This window comes from Aythya ferina (assembly GCF_964211825.1).
Source record: "Aythya ferina genome assembly, chromosome: 10".
NCBI classification, from domain to species: Eukaryota; Metazoa; Chordata; class Aves; order Anseriformes; family Anatidae; genus Aythya; species Aythya ferina.
Window position 1 is genome coordinate 12143062 of NC_140306.1, and position 16518 is coordinate 12159579.

General features: G+C 50.7%; 1 protein-coding gene across 2 annotated transcripts in view; it reads right to left on the reverse strand.

The window, feature by feature from the left end:
* Positions 1–970: 970 nt before the first annotated feature.
* Positions 971–16518, reverse strand: part of NCKIPSD (NCK interacting protein with SH3 domain) — a 46920-nt gene continuing 31372 nt past the window's right edge. For both annotated transcript variants that reach the window (XM_084531180.1, XM_084531181.1), the window contains exons 6-13: positions 15622–15792; positions 14112–14198; positions 13189–13327; positions 8181–8261; positions 6753–6881; positions 4772–4864; positions 3129–3301; positions 971–2570 (exon numbers count right to left, since the gene is read on the reverse strand). In XM_084531180.1, the coding sequence (XP_084387306.1) occupies positions 2367–2570; positions 3129–3301; positions 4772–4864; positions 6753–6881; positions 8181–8261; positions 13189–13327; positions 14112–14198; positions 15622–15792 (1077 nt within the window). In that variant the 3' untranslated portion in view covers positions 971–2366. The remainder of the gene's footprint in view (positions 2571–3128; positions 3302–4771; positions 4865–6752; positions 6882–8180; positions 8262–13188; positions 13328–14111; positions 14199–15621; positions 15793–16518) is intronic.

Consider the following 16518-nt stretch of genomic DNA (forward strand, 5'->3'; position numbering starts at 1 on the left):
TGGGCACAGCGGGCTGGGGGCCACCAAGGGGTTTGGGGGGGGTCAGCAGCCCCATAGCGGCTGTAGACAGGGTCACAGCACCTCTTATGCCACCCCCCGTGCTGCTGCTGCAGCAAGAACCCCACTGTCAGACCCATCTCTAACCCCCGTTAGCCCACCAAGCATGGCCACCAGCCCTCAGGACAGCATGTGGTGGGTGCAGGTTTCTAATTCCCCAAAAAGCTGGCACCTGAGCTTATAACAGGCCAGGCTGCGTGTCAGCACCAAGCTGCGTGCAGTGCCCAGGGGGATTCACATTCCCCACTGGCCCCGTTAGCCTAACAGCAAGTGGCAGAGCCGCCCTGGCCCGGTGACAGCCTGACCTACTTCAGGGAAGTGCCACAGCCCTCAGGCCAGCACCACAGACCGGGCGCTGTCACCTCCCCACCCGAAGGTGCCGGCCTCACACCAGCCTCTGCCATCATCTCCTTAGGCATCGTGGCTCCTTAACCACAGCATTTGCCATCAAGAAACCCAATCAGAAGAGAGGTGACGCTTTAAAAAAAAATGATGAAAGCTTTTAAGTTTATTTGCTCTAATTACCCAGCTGACAGCTCGGGAGGATGAGGAAGTCATCGGGGTATTACTGCCACAAAATAGGCGTAATTGAATCATTCCAGACAATAAACCAGAGGTGCAGGTCACGGATTGCTTCCGCTGCACCAGCCCCCCAACACCCCGAGCTGCCGCAAAGACGCTGATAAGAGGAGATAGCACCCTAATAATGGCCTGAAGTGGCTAATGGAAACACGTGTCTCAGTGTTGGAAACCAAGTGTAGGAAAAGTGACTGCGGCACCACTCCCATTTGGGGTGAGCAGCCAGTGCTTTGCTTTCCAGGCAGCAGGCACCCAGCCACCACCCTGCCTCGGTCCCCACACACCAGGGCTCACCCATACCACGCTGGGACAGACAGGGCTACGTTCACACAAGTCCAGTTTAAGACATTTTATTCCTCTGCATATTACACGTAGTGTTTAAGAAAATACAGGATCCCTTCTGACATTCATACATTTTTACAGGGGAAAAATAGGTTTCTCTATGAGGGCGGTTATTAAGCTTTGGGCATTCCCAGGCTGACTCGAGGGGGTCCTCACCCCTCTGTTCCTGAGCATCGCTGCCCCTGTGCCCAGAGCCCAGGTGTTGTCTCCTCAAGCTGTAAAACACAATGCCCAGTACTTCCAGTTCCAAATGCCAATAGCTCCTACCGGGATACTGCAAAGGAACAGCTGGGGACAGGGAGTGACCAGACTGCGGACACGAATATTGAAGAGACCCATGTTAGTGTGTGTGTGTGACCATCTGTAACAGGGAAACAGGTTAATCCCGTTTGCTAGAAACATAGAGGAAATATAAATAAGGGTTCCCCACACTCGTGCATAGTCACAAACAGCTACTGGACACCAGGCTCACGCTGCCTCTGAGCGCTGCTGCATGGAGAGGAAGGGCAGCGAGGCAGAGCTGCTACGAAGCTCAAGGCAAGAAAATCCACAGGCTTTACGAAGAGAGTGCCCCTGCCCACACGCAGCCCCTCTGCCCGGGGCAGTGATGCCAGAGAGGCAGCAAGCAGCAGCTTCTGCTTGGCAGGACGTGTCTTTGCACTGTGTCCACGCCAAAGGCTTCCTAAGAGCAGCGTCGCCCCGGCGGCCGTGAGTTGTAGGCTGCCACAGTGGGCAAGAAATTCAGATTTAAACATCACTAGAGAAAGCAGGTTGAAAAAAAAGCAGCTGCTGCGATAAGACCTCTATGACCCTACGTGGACTGCTACCCCGAGTCGAAGCTGAGGGCCGGGAGGGAGGGGAAGGCTCACTAGACAAGGCGTTCGACAGCGAGCAGGCTGCCTCCCGTGGCAGGGCTGCAGCACATTGGCACTAGCAGCAGCGAACAAAACAGATGTTACAAAAGCTTCTTCCAAGCACCAGCGGACTCCACTTGGACACTGCAGGGAGATGCACATGGAAAAGAAGTGATACTCGAAGGCAAGGGCCTTTCGCTTCGGGACTGGCCACCCTGGCTAAGTCCCTCTCGAGCTCTCTGCCCCTCGTGCCCGTTAAACGCCTCCTGCCCGAGTGCTGGAGGCAAACCACGTGCCAGCGCCCACCCCGCTCTGCCCAGCGCCAAGCTCCCGGAGCGCCAGGCCCCGGGGCACCCCATGCCCTCCCCTCTCTGCCGCTGGCGTTTCTGAAGGGCCGGTGAACACTGTCCGAACCTAGGCCTCGCACGGAGGAATATAAGGTATGAGCTGTACTGGAAGGAAACGGGGAGAAAGTGTCAACAAGAGACGTCTTTGATCCGAGCGGTTCGAACTCCAGTCCGAGCCGAGGGGCAGTTAGCTGGTACCAGGGGAGATTTCTGGGAACTCCTTGTAAATCTCCAAGATGATCAGTTTGTCCATCTGGCACTGCTGCCCCTCCTCCTCCTCCCCTAGGATGCGCTGCAAGATGCCCTGCAGGTCAGAGAGGCGGTGCTGGTGCTGCAGATATGGCGTGGAGCGGATGATGGCGTGCATCAGAGACAGATACTCCATCCTCAGCTGCCAAGTGGGAGGGGAGAAAAAAACAGAGAGCACAATGAAAGATTCAAAGTGAGATAAACAAGCGTGCCAGCCTCCATTACAGCATGAGCACAGGAACAGCTGCTGCTGCATGACCAGCCAGAGAGCAACTCCAAAAGGCACCTGCTTTGCTTAAGGCCTCGTTAGGAGCTACAGAAAACTGCACTTTTCCCACAGCACCCTAATATTGCTCTTGACCCACTCAGAGATACATCCCATCTCTTCTACTAACAAAACCCAAGAGATCCCTCCTACTTCTACTACTCACAGAGGGGCCCAAAGGTTGCTGGACAGAAGGGCGCTGACCACCAGAAGCCTGGCAGATGTTTCTTCAAATACACCTTTCTGCTGCTGTGTGCCAGGCAGGATAAATCCCCCCCTCCTCCTCCTCAGACCCCAAGACAGATTTGGGCACCCAGAAACGTTGTGGCCACCCCAGGACTCCACTCCTGCCTGCACCAGCAGACCTCACAGAGAGAGCAAGGAGAAACACTATTGCTTTGGGACTGTGCTCCCTTCCTCAAAGCCTGTGAGCACCTTGTCTCCAGGGGAGAGATCAGCGATCTGCCGCACCAGGATGTCTATCAGGACCATCATGTCTGTGTGGTAGAAGATGCTGGCTGTATCCTTGCTGGCAAAGATGTCCTGCAGAAACTTCAGCACGGAGTGCGGCGGCTGAGGCTGATGCTTGAAGATACAAACTGGATCATCTGGAGGTGGCAGAGAGACCACGTTAAGGCACGCACTCCTCCCACCTCCACCTTCCCCAGGATTTGGAGGAGGCCGCCCCTGACCTCTGCAAGCTAGCTTTTGTGCCGGCAGACCTCGGTGCCTCACACAAAGCTGGGTAATCAGGATGGCAGCTCTGCAGGGCACCAAGCAGAGTCCAAATTCATTAGCATTAGCATTAATCATTGTTTATGTTTCACCTAACATCCCAGGTGAAAGCTCATTAGTGCACCACCTCCTCCCAGTGCTTCCCCTCCTCGCTCAACAGCCACCACTCATTTTCTCCCTGGTTTATTAAGTCTGGTCGAATGACCCCTCTGAAAAGCCCACCAGAGCCTGTGTCAGAGACAAGCTTTCACCATGGAGACGAGGCTAGCACCATCCTGGAAGCACGAACAGGAACACCTCCAAGTTTAAATTAGCCATCGTGACCTGTTTTCTACCAAAACACATCCCTGCAGACCCCAAGAGAGGCTCCAGCAGAAGGAGGGCACAAGAGAAGCATCTTCATTAGGTTTTTGCCCCCCCCTCTTTCTTCCCCCAGCCCCTCACAGTAAGGTGATCCCTGTAGGGAATCTGGCATGGAAAAGGCTAAACAAAGGCTTTGGGATGAGGCCAGACAGAGGAGCACGGAGATGCAGGCTGTCCTCACGCTGATACAGCGTGGAGACTGATTTGCAACCCCAAAGAGAACTAAAGCCTGAGTAAGATGAGCTGCAAGCATCACAGGATGAGTTATTTACCAGCGAATCAACAAAACGAATCTCAGGCAGCAAAGCCCCCGTGATCCAGGAGGTATTAGAAAGCACAATAGTGGCACGCAGCACAGGCAGAAATACCTGGCACTGCTCTGCCTGCAGCGACCTCCAGCTTTCTAGCAATCTGCCACGCAAAAGGCTCTGCACATACAGTGGCTTTCACTCCACGCCTGGAGCAGGCACGGAGCTAACCCTCCACTGGCAATTTTGAGCTGGGAAGTTTTGCTCTAAACGGGCTGCCGGAAAGCAAGATCTCCCTCTGGATCTGTCCCCCCGGGCAGCTGATTGCCAGCACACGCTGCGGGTTGTGTGCCAGCACTCACGGAGCCCCGTCTGTCCGAGGACAGCAGTGGCCCAGCACCAGCTTTCCTCCCGACAAGAGCTTGCCTAGGGGCAGCTGCACTGCGAGACGGGGCTGGTCTGACACAGGAACACCAGTTTGCATGGAAAAGCTGCCCCAGAGGCCTCTCCTCCCTTCCCTGCTGCAGTCAGCATCGCTTCATTCTTTATGCGGCTCCATCCTCAGCCGGCCACCCTCACAAACCCACCGGGAAGCACCGCTCCCTGCCTGAGCCTCCAGCTCCCCAGCTCCCTGCATGCCACATCCCAGCCCTTCAGGAGCACCGGGCTCCTCTCCCTGAGTCACCATTAGCTGCACCCCGCACCGGCCCCATAATAACACCACAAACTCACCTCCCCTGTTCAGCAGCAGCAGCAGCTTCTCTGTGAATGTCTTGACATTCGAGTGCTTGCTGATGGTAGTCATGATCACACTGTGTTCTGGAACTAGGGAAGAAACCCCGTTCAGCACAATGCCTTTGTTTGCCGAGACCCCAGTAACAGTAACCCCACCAGCAACAGAAAGCAGCAGAGGGCTCCTACTTCACATCGCTGCTCTGGGGAGCTACGGGGAACCAGCCTGAACCGAAAAGTTTCAGCCTCCCAGAACGAGCAAGCAGGGAGAGGGACTGATAAGAGACGCGAAACAAGTCTGGAAGCAATGCATTAAATAATTAGGTCTTTGTGTGCATCGGATTCACACGCAGGCTTCAGTCCAGCAAGCCAAAATACCTTGCAGAGGCTTTATACTGTGAAACATGGCCTCTGCTCACAGCCCTCTGAAGCCAAGGGCTCCTCTCTCCAGCACCTGCACGCTCTGTACCAGCAGTGCCCCGCTGGAATTTATTGCCTTGCACAGTCTCACAAGAAGTGATGGCCAGCTCCTAGAATCATGCCAGAAGGGAAAAGTACTTCCCAACGCTCAGCACTGGGCTGTGCCATAGGAAGGGTTGAAGGAGTTCCTCGAGATGTCCCCAACCTGCTTTGGGGGTGACTTCTTGTAGCTAAAATACACTCACCCCGGCAGACCTCACGCACGTGAGTGTGCACACTGAGAAGCATCCAAACAGCACAGCGTGGCTACTCCTGTGTCAAGATGGGCGACCCTATAATATTTCATGGGCTGCGAAGGGCTTTAGAATCCTTCACATTGAAAGGCATCAATATAATTCATTTTAGAAAGCTTTTTTTTTTTTTTAAACTAACTCTGCACAACTGAAATACAAGACATTGAACCTCACGGACAGAGGAATAAAAATTCCATCCACTAATAAGCAACCTGAAAATCATTTAACGTGTCCTTAGCATCAGAGAACAAGTCACCGCTCTCGGCTACACCCCATGTGGGCAGTAATCCCCCAGAAACACACTGCCTGTCATGCATTATTGCCTAATTACTGCAGTCAGGAAGTATATGGGTAGCTGTGAGAAGGTGTAATGAATGAGAGCAGCAGACACTGTGCTTAATCAGTCTCCGTGCAATCAACTTTCACATGAAATTAGAAACTTTCACCCAAATATTAATGAAGCACAACTCAAGATAACAGGTAAATTACTGGACATGTCCTTGTTCCTTCATCCTCCCTTCTCTCCACAAAGCCAAGGATAAAGGCATGATGCTGACCAAGAGGAAATAATTACACAGGTTTTACACACTCAGGGTGAACAAGTGGCCTCTCTTACCAGGGCATGGCACTACCCCAGCCTTCCATCACCAGGCTTTGAAGCTCACAGACAGCCCTGGCAGGGAGAGGGCAAATGCCCTTCTCTGGGGACCAGAGGTTTTGTCTGTTAAGGAGCTCAGCAGGGAAGGGAGGATTGAGAATGAGGGGAGCCAGGAGAGCGTGCTGCTCAGGCTGAGGTTGAAGAGCCTGGCCCCAGTGCATGAGCACTGAATGAAGTGCAAGAGGTGCAGCGAGGTGAGCAGGTCTGTAAAGAACTACAAAAAGCAGACTACTTTCTTTTTGGACTCATACCAAGAAATGCCCATTGAAGCATCTTCTCTTCCAAATTAACTGTGCCTGAGTTAGCCACACGCATGCTCTGCAAGTGTAGGCCAGCAATTGCTTTGATCCAGCCAGCTTGCAAGTGTGGAGAGAAATCCACTGGGCTTCAGAGGGTCAGCTGGCTGGACGTGGGCTCTCAGGCTGTTCTTTCCTCTAGGGTTTTGAACAATATTTAACAAGACAAAAGCCTTGGGAGAAACAGTGTACTGCCAGAGGCTGTGGGAGCTGCACAGGTTATCACAGCACCTTCAAGTCCCAGGGAGATTCTGCATCCCCTTGCTGCTCCAGACCACTGAAATGCTGCCAAGGCAGAACAGCACCAAACCAACCTGGAATGTGGAGATTGAAGGCCAGAAGGACGTTGACAAACAAGTCAGGCAGCTGGTCAGTGGTGTCTGAGGGCAGCCCGTCCTCGATCACGTCCAGCAAGAACTGCACAAACTGAGAGTTGAGATGTTCTGCACAAGGAGAAAGATGGGCATTTACAGCACTGTGAAAATAAACCAAGCAACAAGGGACCATGGAAACCACTTCCCCGTGCTTTTAAGCTTAAAACCATTAGTGGAGTGCCAGTGTCAGCCACCAGGGAATTAACAAATGTCTTTGTGCAAGAGACAAATGACTCAGAGAACTACCCACAGTCCAGACAAATGCTGAATGTTGGTCTCCCACTGGCAATTTTGGGGAGTAAATAAAAAGCCAAATTCTGCTTTAGCTGTTGTTCCAGCATCACTGCTACCAATGAAGGCTTTGGATAGGAAGAGATTTGTATTCTTGACCACTGGTCTAATCCTTCTGTTTAAAAAAGAATAATCATCCAGATCATTAGTAATAACCCATTTTTCAATTTAGCTATTAAGAAAGCTCAGGAGCTCATGCAAATAAGTCCACCTGCTGGAAATAATTGCCAGGGTTACATGAGGAGAGAAAAGCAGGAGATGTGGAGACTCACTCCTCAGTCCCTGCTGCACCGGCTTAAATCTTGTACGTGTTTATTGGGGTGTTAAGGTAAAGCTGCTGAGGAGATGATTATGAAAATCTCTACAGTGTTTCCATAAGAAAACTGAGCCCAGAGCTTCCCAAGTATTGGGAAAACAACACTTTTTGTGAAAAGAACATGTTTTTGAAAGAAACAGGCAGAGAGTGCTTGTAGCTGAATGTTGGAATGAAAGGACAATGGATTAAACAGATCTGGAACATTTGCACTTCCCTATTGATTGCAATACTCTCAATCATCTCTGCTCTCACTAAGAGCTCGAAATTCGCAGGGCTGCACCACAGTGCTACAAGGGAGAGCAGGGAGAGGCCACGTTATGCAGCTGATGGATTTAGTGGGCGTTCGTGGAACAATTTGGACTCAGCCTCATCAGCAGACAGAACGTCTCAGACAAATGAGGCGCATGTTGTCGTGAAGGACAGCAGTAATAAAAAATATTTGGGTAAGTATGGCTAAGTATGCCACTCAGCCGTAGTGACGAGCCAAGCTGCATCTTCTGCAGCATGGCATCAGCTGCTCCAACCCTGATTTGTGCTGTTCTTTCTGAAAATCTGTCATCTCAGCTCAGTGCTTGCAGCAGGCAGGCTCTAGTGGTGAAGAGCAGACCCCATTCTTGCCTTGCTGATGCTGAGCTCTCCCCTGGCCGTCCCCTAGCTTTGGCCACCAGAAAAGCTCCTTCCCCCGTGCCTGCTGATGTACCCTAAACGTTCCAGCATCAGCTCTGCCATCCTACCCAGCCACGAGCATGTGCTGCTCTTACCGTAGTGATGATACGGAAGGGGCTCCCCCATGGAGAATATCATCGCCAGCACCAGGGCAGAGTAGCACATCTTCTGATGGTCTGCAAGACAAACCCAGAGGCCCTGCCATTAATTCTTCTGCGGGTGTAACACGCTACTCCCCAGCTGCAGAGGAACAGTCACACATTTCATACATTTATCACTGATTAGACCGCTCTTTGCTCCCGTGTTTATTGAACTATAAAGGTGTTTTCCCCTTGTTTAAGCTCATGCCTTCTGTGCCATGAATTTCTAAATCAATTTAAAAATAATCACAAGAAAATTCTCATTTTTTTTTTAATTTTTTTTCCCCCTCCACTTACGAGGATCTGGGCAAACTCGATCTGAATAATTAAAAACCTCCCCTGCACAGTCCCAGGACGCGTTCCGTAGTTATGCAATTACTGAACCCAAAAAAGCATCCATCTGGCCACCTCGAAACACCGCCTGTTCCAAGCAGCACCACCCCCGGACCGCTGTGCTGCTCGTTACCATCTCTGCACTGCTCCTGTGCTACCTCAGCTCTGCCTGGAGGTACGAGAGGTCTCTGGGGAGCCCAGATCCCCCCTCACGACTCCGGCTGTGCATCTGCCCGCTGCCCAGGCCACACGCATCTCCAGCGCTAGCACATCCTGCAGCCTGCTGGTCCAACACAATTTTTTGCTGGCAGCAGCTATATGTAAATACCCCACAGAACCACAGCCGGTGCCTTCCCGGAATTTTAATTAACCGATACACCTCAGTAGATATTTGCAGGAGGGGAAAAAAAGTCACAGAACACGATCTGTGTTAAAACAAAAGGCAGCCTCCATCCATTTCAGCGAGTCTGAAGATGATAGGAAAAGTTGTATTATTTTTATGAAGCAGGTTACTACATGTAGCTAAACTTTAGCCAGTACATCTGCCCAAATAGCCTACAGGCACTTGTTACAAGAAAAGCATGTGTTTTGTTATTAAAAGACCAAAACAGTACTTCTCAGACCAGAAAACAAAGTCCCATCGATGTCTGATCCTTCCCTGCAAGACATACTGGTTCCAGTTCCCCCAACCGACCCATTAAGACATAGCACTGCTCTGTGCACAGATCAATCCAGACTCACTGTTAGTGCACGGCGAAAAGTTAAATCCTATCTGCCTGATAATCCTGAGAAGTCATCTCAACAAGCAGAGTTGCCATAAATAAAGAATGCGCAGACTTTGCTGAAGCTCTACAAGATGCTCAAGGTTTCAAACAGCAAATACTTCAGTAAGAACGTATCATTTGGGGCTTTATGCATTAATGAGATTAAGAGTTTGTACGAGAGCAGTCTGGAGCTGGGAACTGCTGTTTATTCCTGCTAAATGGAGAGGGAGGACATTCAAAAAGTTAACTATATTTCATGCTTACATAAGGACCTCCCAGCTATACGGTGTCAGTGGTGCCAAAACTCACTGCAGTAGGAAAAGAATCTACCAAAGGTAGCAGGAACCAGCACAGTTAGAGCTGACGGGTAAAAGCTGCTCCTAGGCATAACCAACCAGCTCCCACGGGCACGTTCCCACATTTGGGAGTGACTTTTTCCTTATTTTTCACTACGTGGTCTCTTCACTCCTTCCTCCGAGACATTTGGAGCTGGTACCAGAGGCAGGATGCTGCAGCAGATACAGGGACCTGCTGCTCCCATGTTCTTAATAAGTTTTTCACAATCAAAACATTTTCTCATCACATCAGGACCAATAAAATGATGATCTGAGAACTAGAAGCCAGTGATAAACACTCAGTTGTAGAAAACATGGAGATTAATTAGACGTGGATGGGGAGGGTGGTTTCACATGTCCTTGGCCCATCTGCCATGAACTAATGTCCATTCATCTTGGCTGACAGCAGACTCACTCCTAGGCAGCAAATCTTGTTGGATTTGCCTAAGAATGCTGAACGAAAGGGTGATGACAACAGTCTGAGAGCTGAACTCGGAGCAAAGCTGGATTAACCTGGTGCACTCACTCACCACAGACTCTACAAGTTTTTGGAGTGCTCCTGCTGCGACAAGTCTCATCCAAGGCTGTGCCCTTCAACGTGCTGAAGAACAGAGGCATTGCCAGCCGAAGCACAGCCTTTTTTCCTTCCAGAGCAGCACGCGTGGCTGCAAGCACGTAAATAGCATTAACACAACTCTCCTGAAGCAGAGGGACTCTGCTGACGTCAGGCCGATGAGTGTCACTCAAGTGGCCGTGAAAGGTGGCAGAGATGAGGCTGTTTACTCACCAGCCTGCACTTCCCGAGCCTGCTGAGGTACTGGCAAGAAAGCTGCTATTATGTGTGACAGGAATTTCTCAGAGGCCTTCAAAGACCTTGGCTTCCTCCTCTAAACACAGCAGCACAAATTCAGGCACTGGGAGCAGACGCAGCTGTCTACGACTCAAATAAAAGGAGCCTGACAGCTGACTTGCACGCACACTGAGCTGCAACAGGGGAGAAAGTCACAATGACTGAGTGGATTATCCCCGTCTGCTTTCTATGGAATTGTTCTGGCTAATTCTGCCTCACTGTGTCTTATCATAAGCTCTTCTAACACTGATAGATGTGCAGGCCAGGCGCATCAGAGGGAAGTGGCTGTCCAGAAGCAATAAGACCCAAGCATCTGGCAGGAGAACTGGCCAGCAGCCAACACGCCTGCCTCGACCCCAGGGTAAAGCTCCTTCTCATCAAAGGCACCCAGCGTCCCCGCGCAGAGCTTCGGCCTCGGCTGCTCTTCAGTAACAAGCCAGGAGGGATCCCACAGAGCTGCTGCAGCCAGTTTGATGGTCCCGGGTGGCTCGGTGCTGGCACTGATTGCTCCAGCCCCTGCCATCCGCAGAAGGGATTAGCTATTGCACGGTATGTCACGGATCAGCTGCTATTCCCCAGTTCCTAGTACCAAAATACGCTCAAGTCATTCCAGCATTCAAGGTCGTGTGTTCACACGAGGCACTGCTTGCCATTTGGCAGCGGGACACAAAGCAGTAAGCACCAGAATGGCAGGGGGGAACTGCTAATGCCCTGAGTCACCTCTGAAGGACAGATACGTCTGGGTCAAGGATGGTTACTTCGCTGCAGCCCTGCTGCGAAGGCCGGGAGGATTGGATGCTGCACAGATGAAATGCTTGCAAGCATTAGCACGAGGAGGGCAGCACAGCCTCAGGACATCACTTTGAAAGGCTCCTGTAACCAAAGAAGAACAGCTTTCAACTGTTTAACTGTGTTGCCTACATATTACAGTGAGGAGGGCAAATAGCATCTCACTTGAGACAGTTAAGGAGAGAAGGGACACCACAAAGCTGCAGGTTAGAAGTCCTGGGGACGCAGCAGAGCCACTTTCCACTTGCTTCCACTGCGATGCTTTTAGGTCCCCAAAGCAGAGCCTCACACACTTGCTAGGAGACGGGCCTGATTCAGCCAGAAATACCACGTGTAGATCAGCAAGGGTGTACAGAAGTCACCTATGCCAGAGCTTGGTGCTCCAGCACAAGCAACACACAGAGGTAGCTCTGCTACTTGGGATGATGCAGCCCCTGGGAAAATGTTCTGGACAGCTACACCATGACCCAGTGGGACATAAAGGGCTCTGAGACAGCTCAGGATCAGCTGATCAGAGCAGAAGACTGAAGGCTGCTTGCATGGCACAGGAGAGGTTCACCTGGAGACGATCTTTACAAGTTAGTGACAGGTGCATAATAAAGTTTATTTTTGGCAGCACGAAATCAGTGGTGTTGTCAGAGAAGCACAGTCAGAGCTCTGTAACCGAGTATTATTTGCTTCTCAGGCAGAAATACCTCCGCCTAGGGAAGAGGCTTCTCACGCATATACTCAGAAAAAACACCAACAGTGTGACAGGTTCACTGCGTATAATTGATACGCTGCGGTAACACAAGGAGAAAGCTTAGCCAACACAGCCGTAATGATCTCAGTCCCTCTCCACGCTAACCCAGCGCGCTTTGTGCAGCCCTCAGCTCAAAGAGGATTTTTCAGTCAGTCCCCACACGAGAAATATCTGCGCTCCATCGAAGCAAAGGTGAGCACAAAGCCTTGTGGCTTGGCTTTCACCCCCCATACCCTATTCAGACACCGGATTAACCCCGTTAGTCCTGTCCACCACAGAGGCTGCTTGGCACAGGCTGTAGCAGCACGCTGGGGACAGGGACAACATGTCCAAGGCAGTCATCTTGGACATTTCCCTGGCTCACATGAGCAGAACCATCATCTTACAGGTTCATCTCCAAATTGCATTTCTCCATTGGCCCCAGGACATACAACAAACAAACAGGGTGCAGGTCGCAATCAGTGCACAGGCAGCAAGACCCCAATATTCAGGTTCTTCTGCTTTGAGCCACACAGTCACTCCGCAGCTACTTTAATTGCAGGCCACAATTAAAACAACATATTTTCTATGTCCACTTAAGGGAAAATGTATATACTGCCAGCACTGGTGGCCTACAGACTGACTTCAAAACGAGAAGCTAAGTTGTGATTCCCCAGCATCAGGGATGCATAAGGGGCTGGAGCGTAATGTCATGGCAGTATTACCACACGTTCACCTTGCTCTTTAGTTCTTCCTGAGCTCCTGGCTGCTGGGAGATAAAGGATACCGAGCTAAGTAGAAGCTCTGGGGGACAACAGTAGCAAAATCTGGCAACACAACCACCAGGTCTGCAGGCGTTTCTGGTCAGCATCATGAATCAAACTGGAACAGCTCAAAGCATGCTTTAAGACCTGCACAAGCAGTGACATGGATCACTAGTGGCACGTTCAAGAGCTAGAGGGCCTTGCACCATTGGACTGAAACATCCTCTCCCATGCATTCTCCACTTACATCTGTAATAACCTGAAGAACTGTAAAAACAGACGCCCTTATCCCCAGAGCACTGGGCATGTAGAGCATTCAGGCAGTGACAGGCAACTAGTGCTGCTGTAATCCACCCATCTAATGGAAAGATGTCCCTGGAGACCTGAGCGCAGCAGCTGTGGCTCACCTTGTGTGTGAGTCTGCATGTCGCGGGCCAGCTCCATGGGCAGCACGGAGTTGACAAGCGTTGAGATAACTGCAGCATCCAAGTTGCACATGGCTCCAAAGCATTTCAGCAGCAGCAGCCGCAGTGGCACCCTGTGTTCCTGCAAAAAAAACTATTTATTAGATCAAATCATGTCCCAGATGAGGGCTTACCCAAAGGTGAGAGATGTAACTGGCCAGAAGTTCCCGCTGCTGGGAAAGCTACAGCTCCTCCCAGGCTAACATCGAACCCAACGCTGAGCTCTGGTTCATATACAGCTGTGCCAGATGAAAGCTAAATGCAGCGAGGCTTGATGTGCTGTAGCTGGGGACTCAGGCAGGATGGGGAAAAGCCTCCAAGCCCCGCAGCATCCTATGACAGCAAGGTCCAGGAAAGAGAGGGGCAAAGCAACGCTGCATAGCCACCGAAGGCAAAACTTCCATTCTTCCTGTGAATACTGATTTTCTTCCTCACTCCCGAGGCTTCTGCTCACAACCTACTTTCCTAAGCAAAGCCATTTACTAATGCACAGGAGTGCATCAATTAAATGAGGAGCAGTCACAGCCTGTCAGCTTACCCAAGGCATCCTCGGATATCCATTCTCTAGACATTAGAGATGGTGATTCTGTCCCTCAGCGGAGCTAATAAAAGCAGCAAGCTTTCCCCTTCACAGGGCTAGCTTCCGCTTCGGAGTCTGCAGCATCCTCTGCTCTTCCATGCAGCGTGCATGCATAACACGAGATTTGCCAGCACGGGGAAGAGACGTGCTACAACTCCAACAAATTCACAGAACTGCCCTATCCAGGGGGAACGCGTTTCATACATTCATCAGAGCAACCCTGCTCTTTTGCATCTTCAGGGAAGCCTCAAAAAGAAGAGAGATTCAATGCACGCTGCCACCTTACCATCTGATAATATGCCACAAGGGACAGGACAGATTCAAACTCATTCTTCTTGCACATTTTCTTGCAAACTTCTGGGTCTGCATCTGTCTGGAAGCAGGAATGAACTGGTCAGCACAGTGACACATCAAAGCAGCGAGGCAGCTGCTGCAGAGAGCTCCAGGCAGGCTAGCTGCTCTTGGATTTCAGTAGCCCCAGCTCAACCACCTTACAAAGCAACCAAAGCTAGAGCACAAACACCTCCAAACCCGCCACCCTGGAGATTCTGCATCAAAGCGAATTCTTAAGAAACATCTCTGCTGTACAGCGTGTCTTGGGCTGAAAACATCTAAAAACCCTTGACCCGAGCAGTACCTGGATGAGCGCATCCTGCAGTTCTGTATGGCAGCTCCAGTGCTGGGCCTGTACTGAGAAGCACTGTACCTCCCCCCACAATAAATTAGGAGGAAATCATTACACAAAGAAGCAGGCCCCGCAGTGAGAAGGTAGCTCATGTTTTGAGCTAAATGACAACAGCATTTACTATGCAAAAAAATAATAATTTATTCTGCTTATGTCAGAACCAGAGAGGAATATGGAACAGGTGCTACAGCAAAGTCAGTGCTGGCACCTGTCACTGCACTGAGTGTCAGCTCCCATACCGTTGAGCTCCCCATATACAGGTGGGTTTATATGGGCTAGAGACAGCACCAGGACAGCATTTCCCCTGCTGTGCACTGCGGGGATGTACCTCTCCCATACACACAAACGTTTTATACATTTATAAATGTTTTATACTTGCTCGCGGAAACAGCTTTGAAGCTGTCTTTCATGAGAACTGAAGAACTTTCACATCTCTGCATTTACTGGGCGAGCACCCTCCCAGTACTTGCATGAATAAAGGCAGGGAGAAAATAACTTGGTCTACCTGGACACGCTGTATATTTGAGAAATCCCACGTATTTAGAGCCAGTGAAGACACTGGTTTCAAAGACCAGCAGAGCTTTGGAAGCTACAATTTGGTGCAGCTCTATATCACACTTCCACTAAAGACTTAAAGCAGTGAGGGTACAAGCAGACCACAGACGGGAGCGCTCAGGATATGGCACAGACCCCTGATGCCAACTTGCACACACTGGCCAGCCATCCCGGCCACAGAAGGTGTTTTCAATGGACCTACGTGTGCAGTAACACAGCACGCTTTCAGGTTTGCTGTGGGAGGCTTTTTTTTTTTTTTGTAGGGGAGGTTTAATATTCTCCTTTTAGAGGCAAATACCATAACCACCATTAATAACAGTTCTACAATTCCTTTCGTTATGTGCTTTGTAAGGGGGAGTGAAAGGCAGTTCAAGAGCGCTGAGGACCCCGCACAGAAGGGGCAAGGCTTCACATGATCTGTAAGAGACGCACAAGAAGCCCACACTCCCTGAAACAGCAAATCTGATGGCAATATGAGGACAAAGGAAAGCAGAAAAAAAGGAACTTCACCAGCATCTGTCTGCTGTGCTATGCCTACAAAGAGCAATTTACTCACCAGGATGCGAAGCAGCTCCTCCAGGTAGCAGCAGATGACGTTCTCGTCCTCGTAGAGCGCCCAGCTGCGCTGCTGAGCATCGTCCTTGTGCCTGGCCAGGTCTGCGAAGATCACCTCCAGCCGCTGCTCATCGTGGCAGATCTGTCCCGAGGGCAGCCCTGAGCTCAGATCCTGCAAGAGGACACAGTCAGTGCTCACTGGGGTCCTGGCAGGTAGAGCTGTTGTTCAGGTGATTGTTTCATGCAATCTTCGTCTCAGGACTGGCATTTGGCCTCATTCAGTCAAGAACTGGCAGCAAAAAGGCAGTGAATTTCAGACCTGGCCATTATTTCAGCTTTTCTACTTTTTGGGCTATCTATTTCCCCTCCTTTCCTTGCACAGCTAGCGCAGACAGTGAACCAAATTGGACTCCTGCCCTCAAAAATAGGTGCCAGGACTGGTGCACGGTCACAAAGTCTTTAAATCCAAGCTGTCATCACCCTGCTGGAGCTTTAGCTGGCTTCCAAGGATGCTGAGATATCCAAGAAGCTTCATTTAAACCACTCACACCCTTTTTTTCCTCGCTGCCCATATTAGCCTATCTCCAAGCCAGTCAAGCCAATGTTCCAGGCTCTTTTCTGGGTGACAAAACGGTAACGTAGCAGACTCACACACACACCACAAACTTCCCACTTCCCTCAGCAGCAGGGCAGCGTGCTCGGAAACAGCAGCAGCCGTCTCCCTGCGCAGGGGGTGAACGCTGTATGAAGGGGAATGCCCACGTACTAAAAGACAAACTTAAGGCAAGAAGCCAGCTCAGATGACTACAGCCCTCTGCACATTTTTAAGCATTTAAAAGGAGATTCAAGACACTTGGCCACAGTCCTAGCACCAGCACCACACAAACCCTGATTCCCC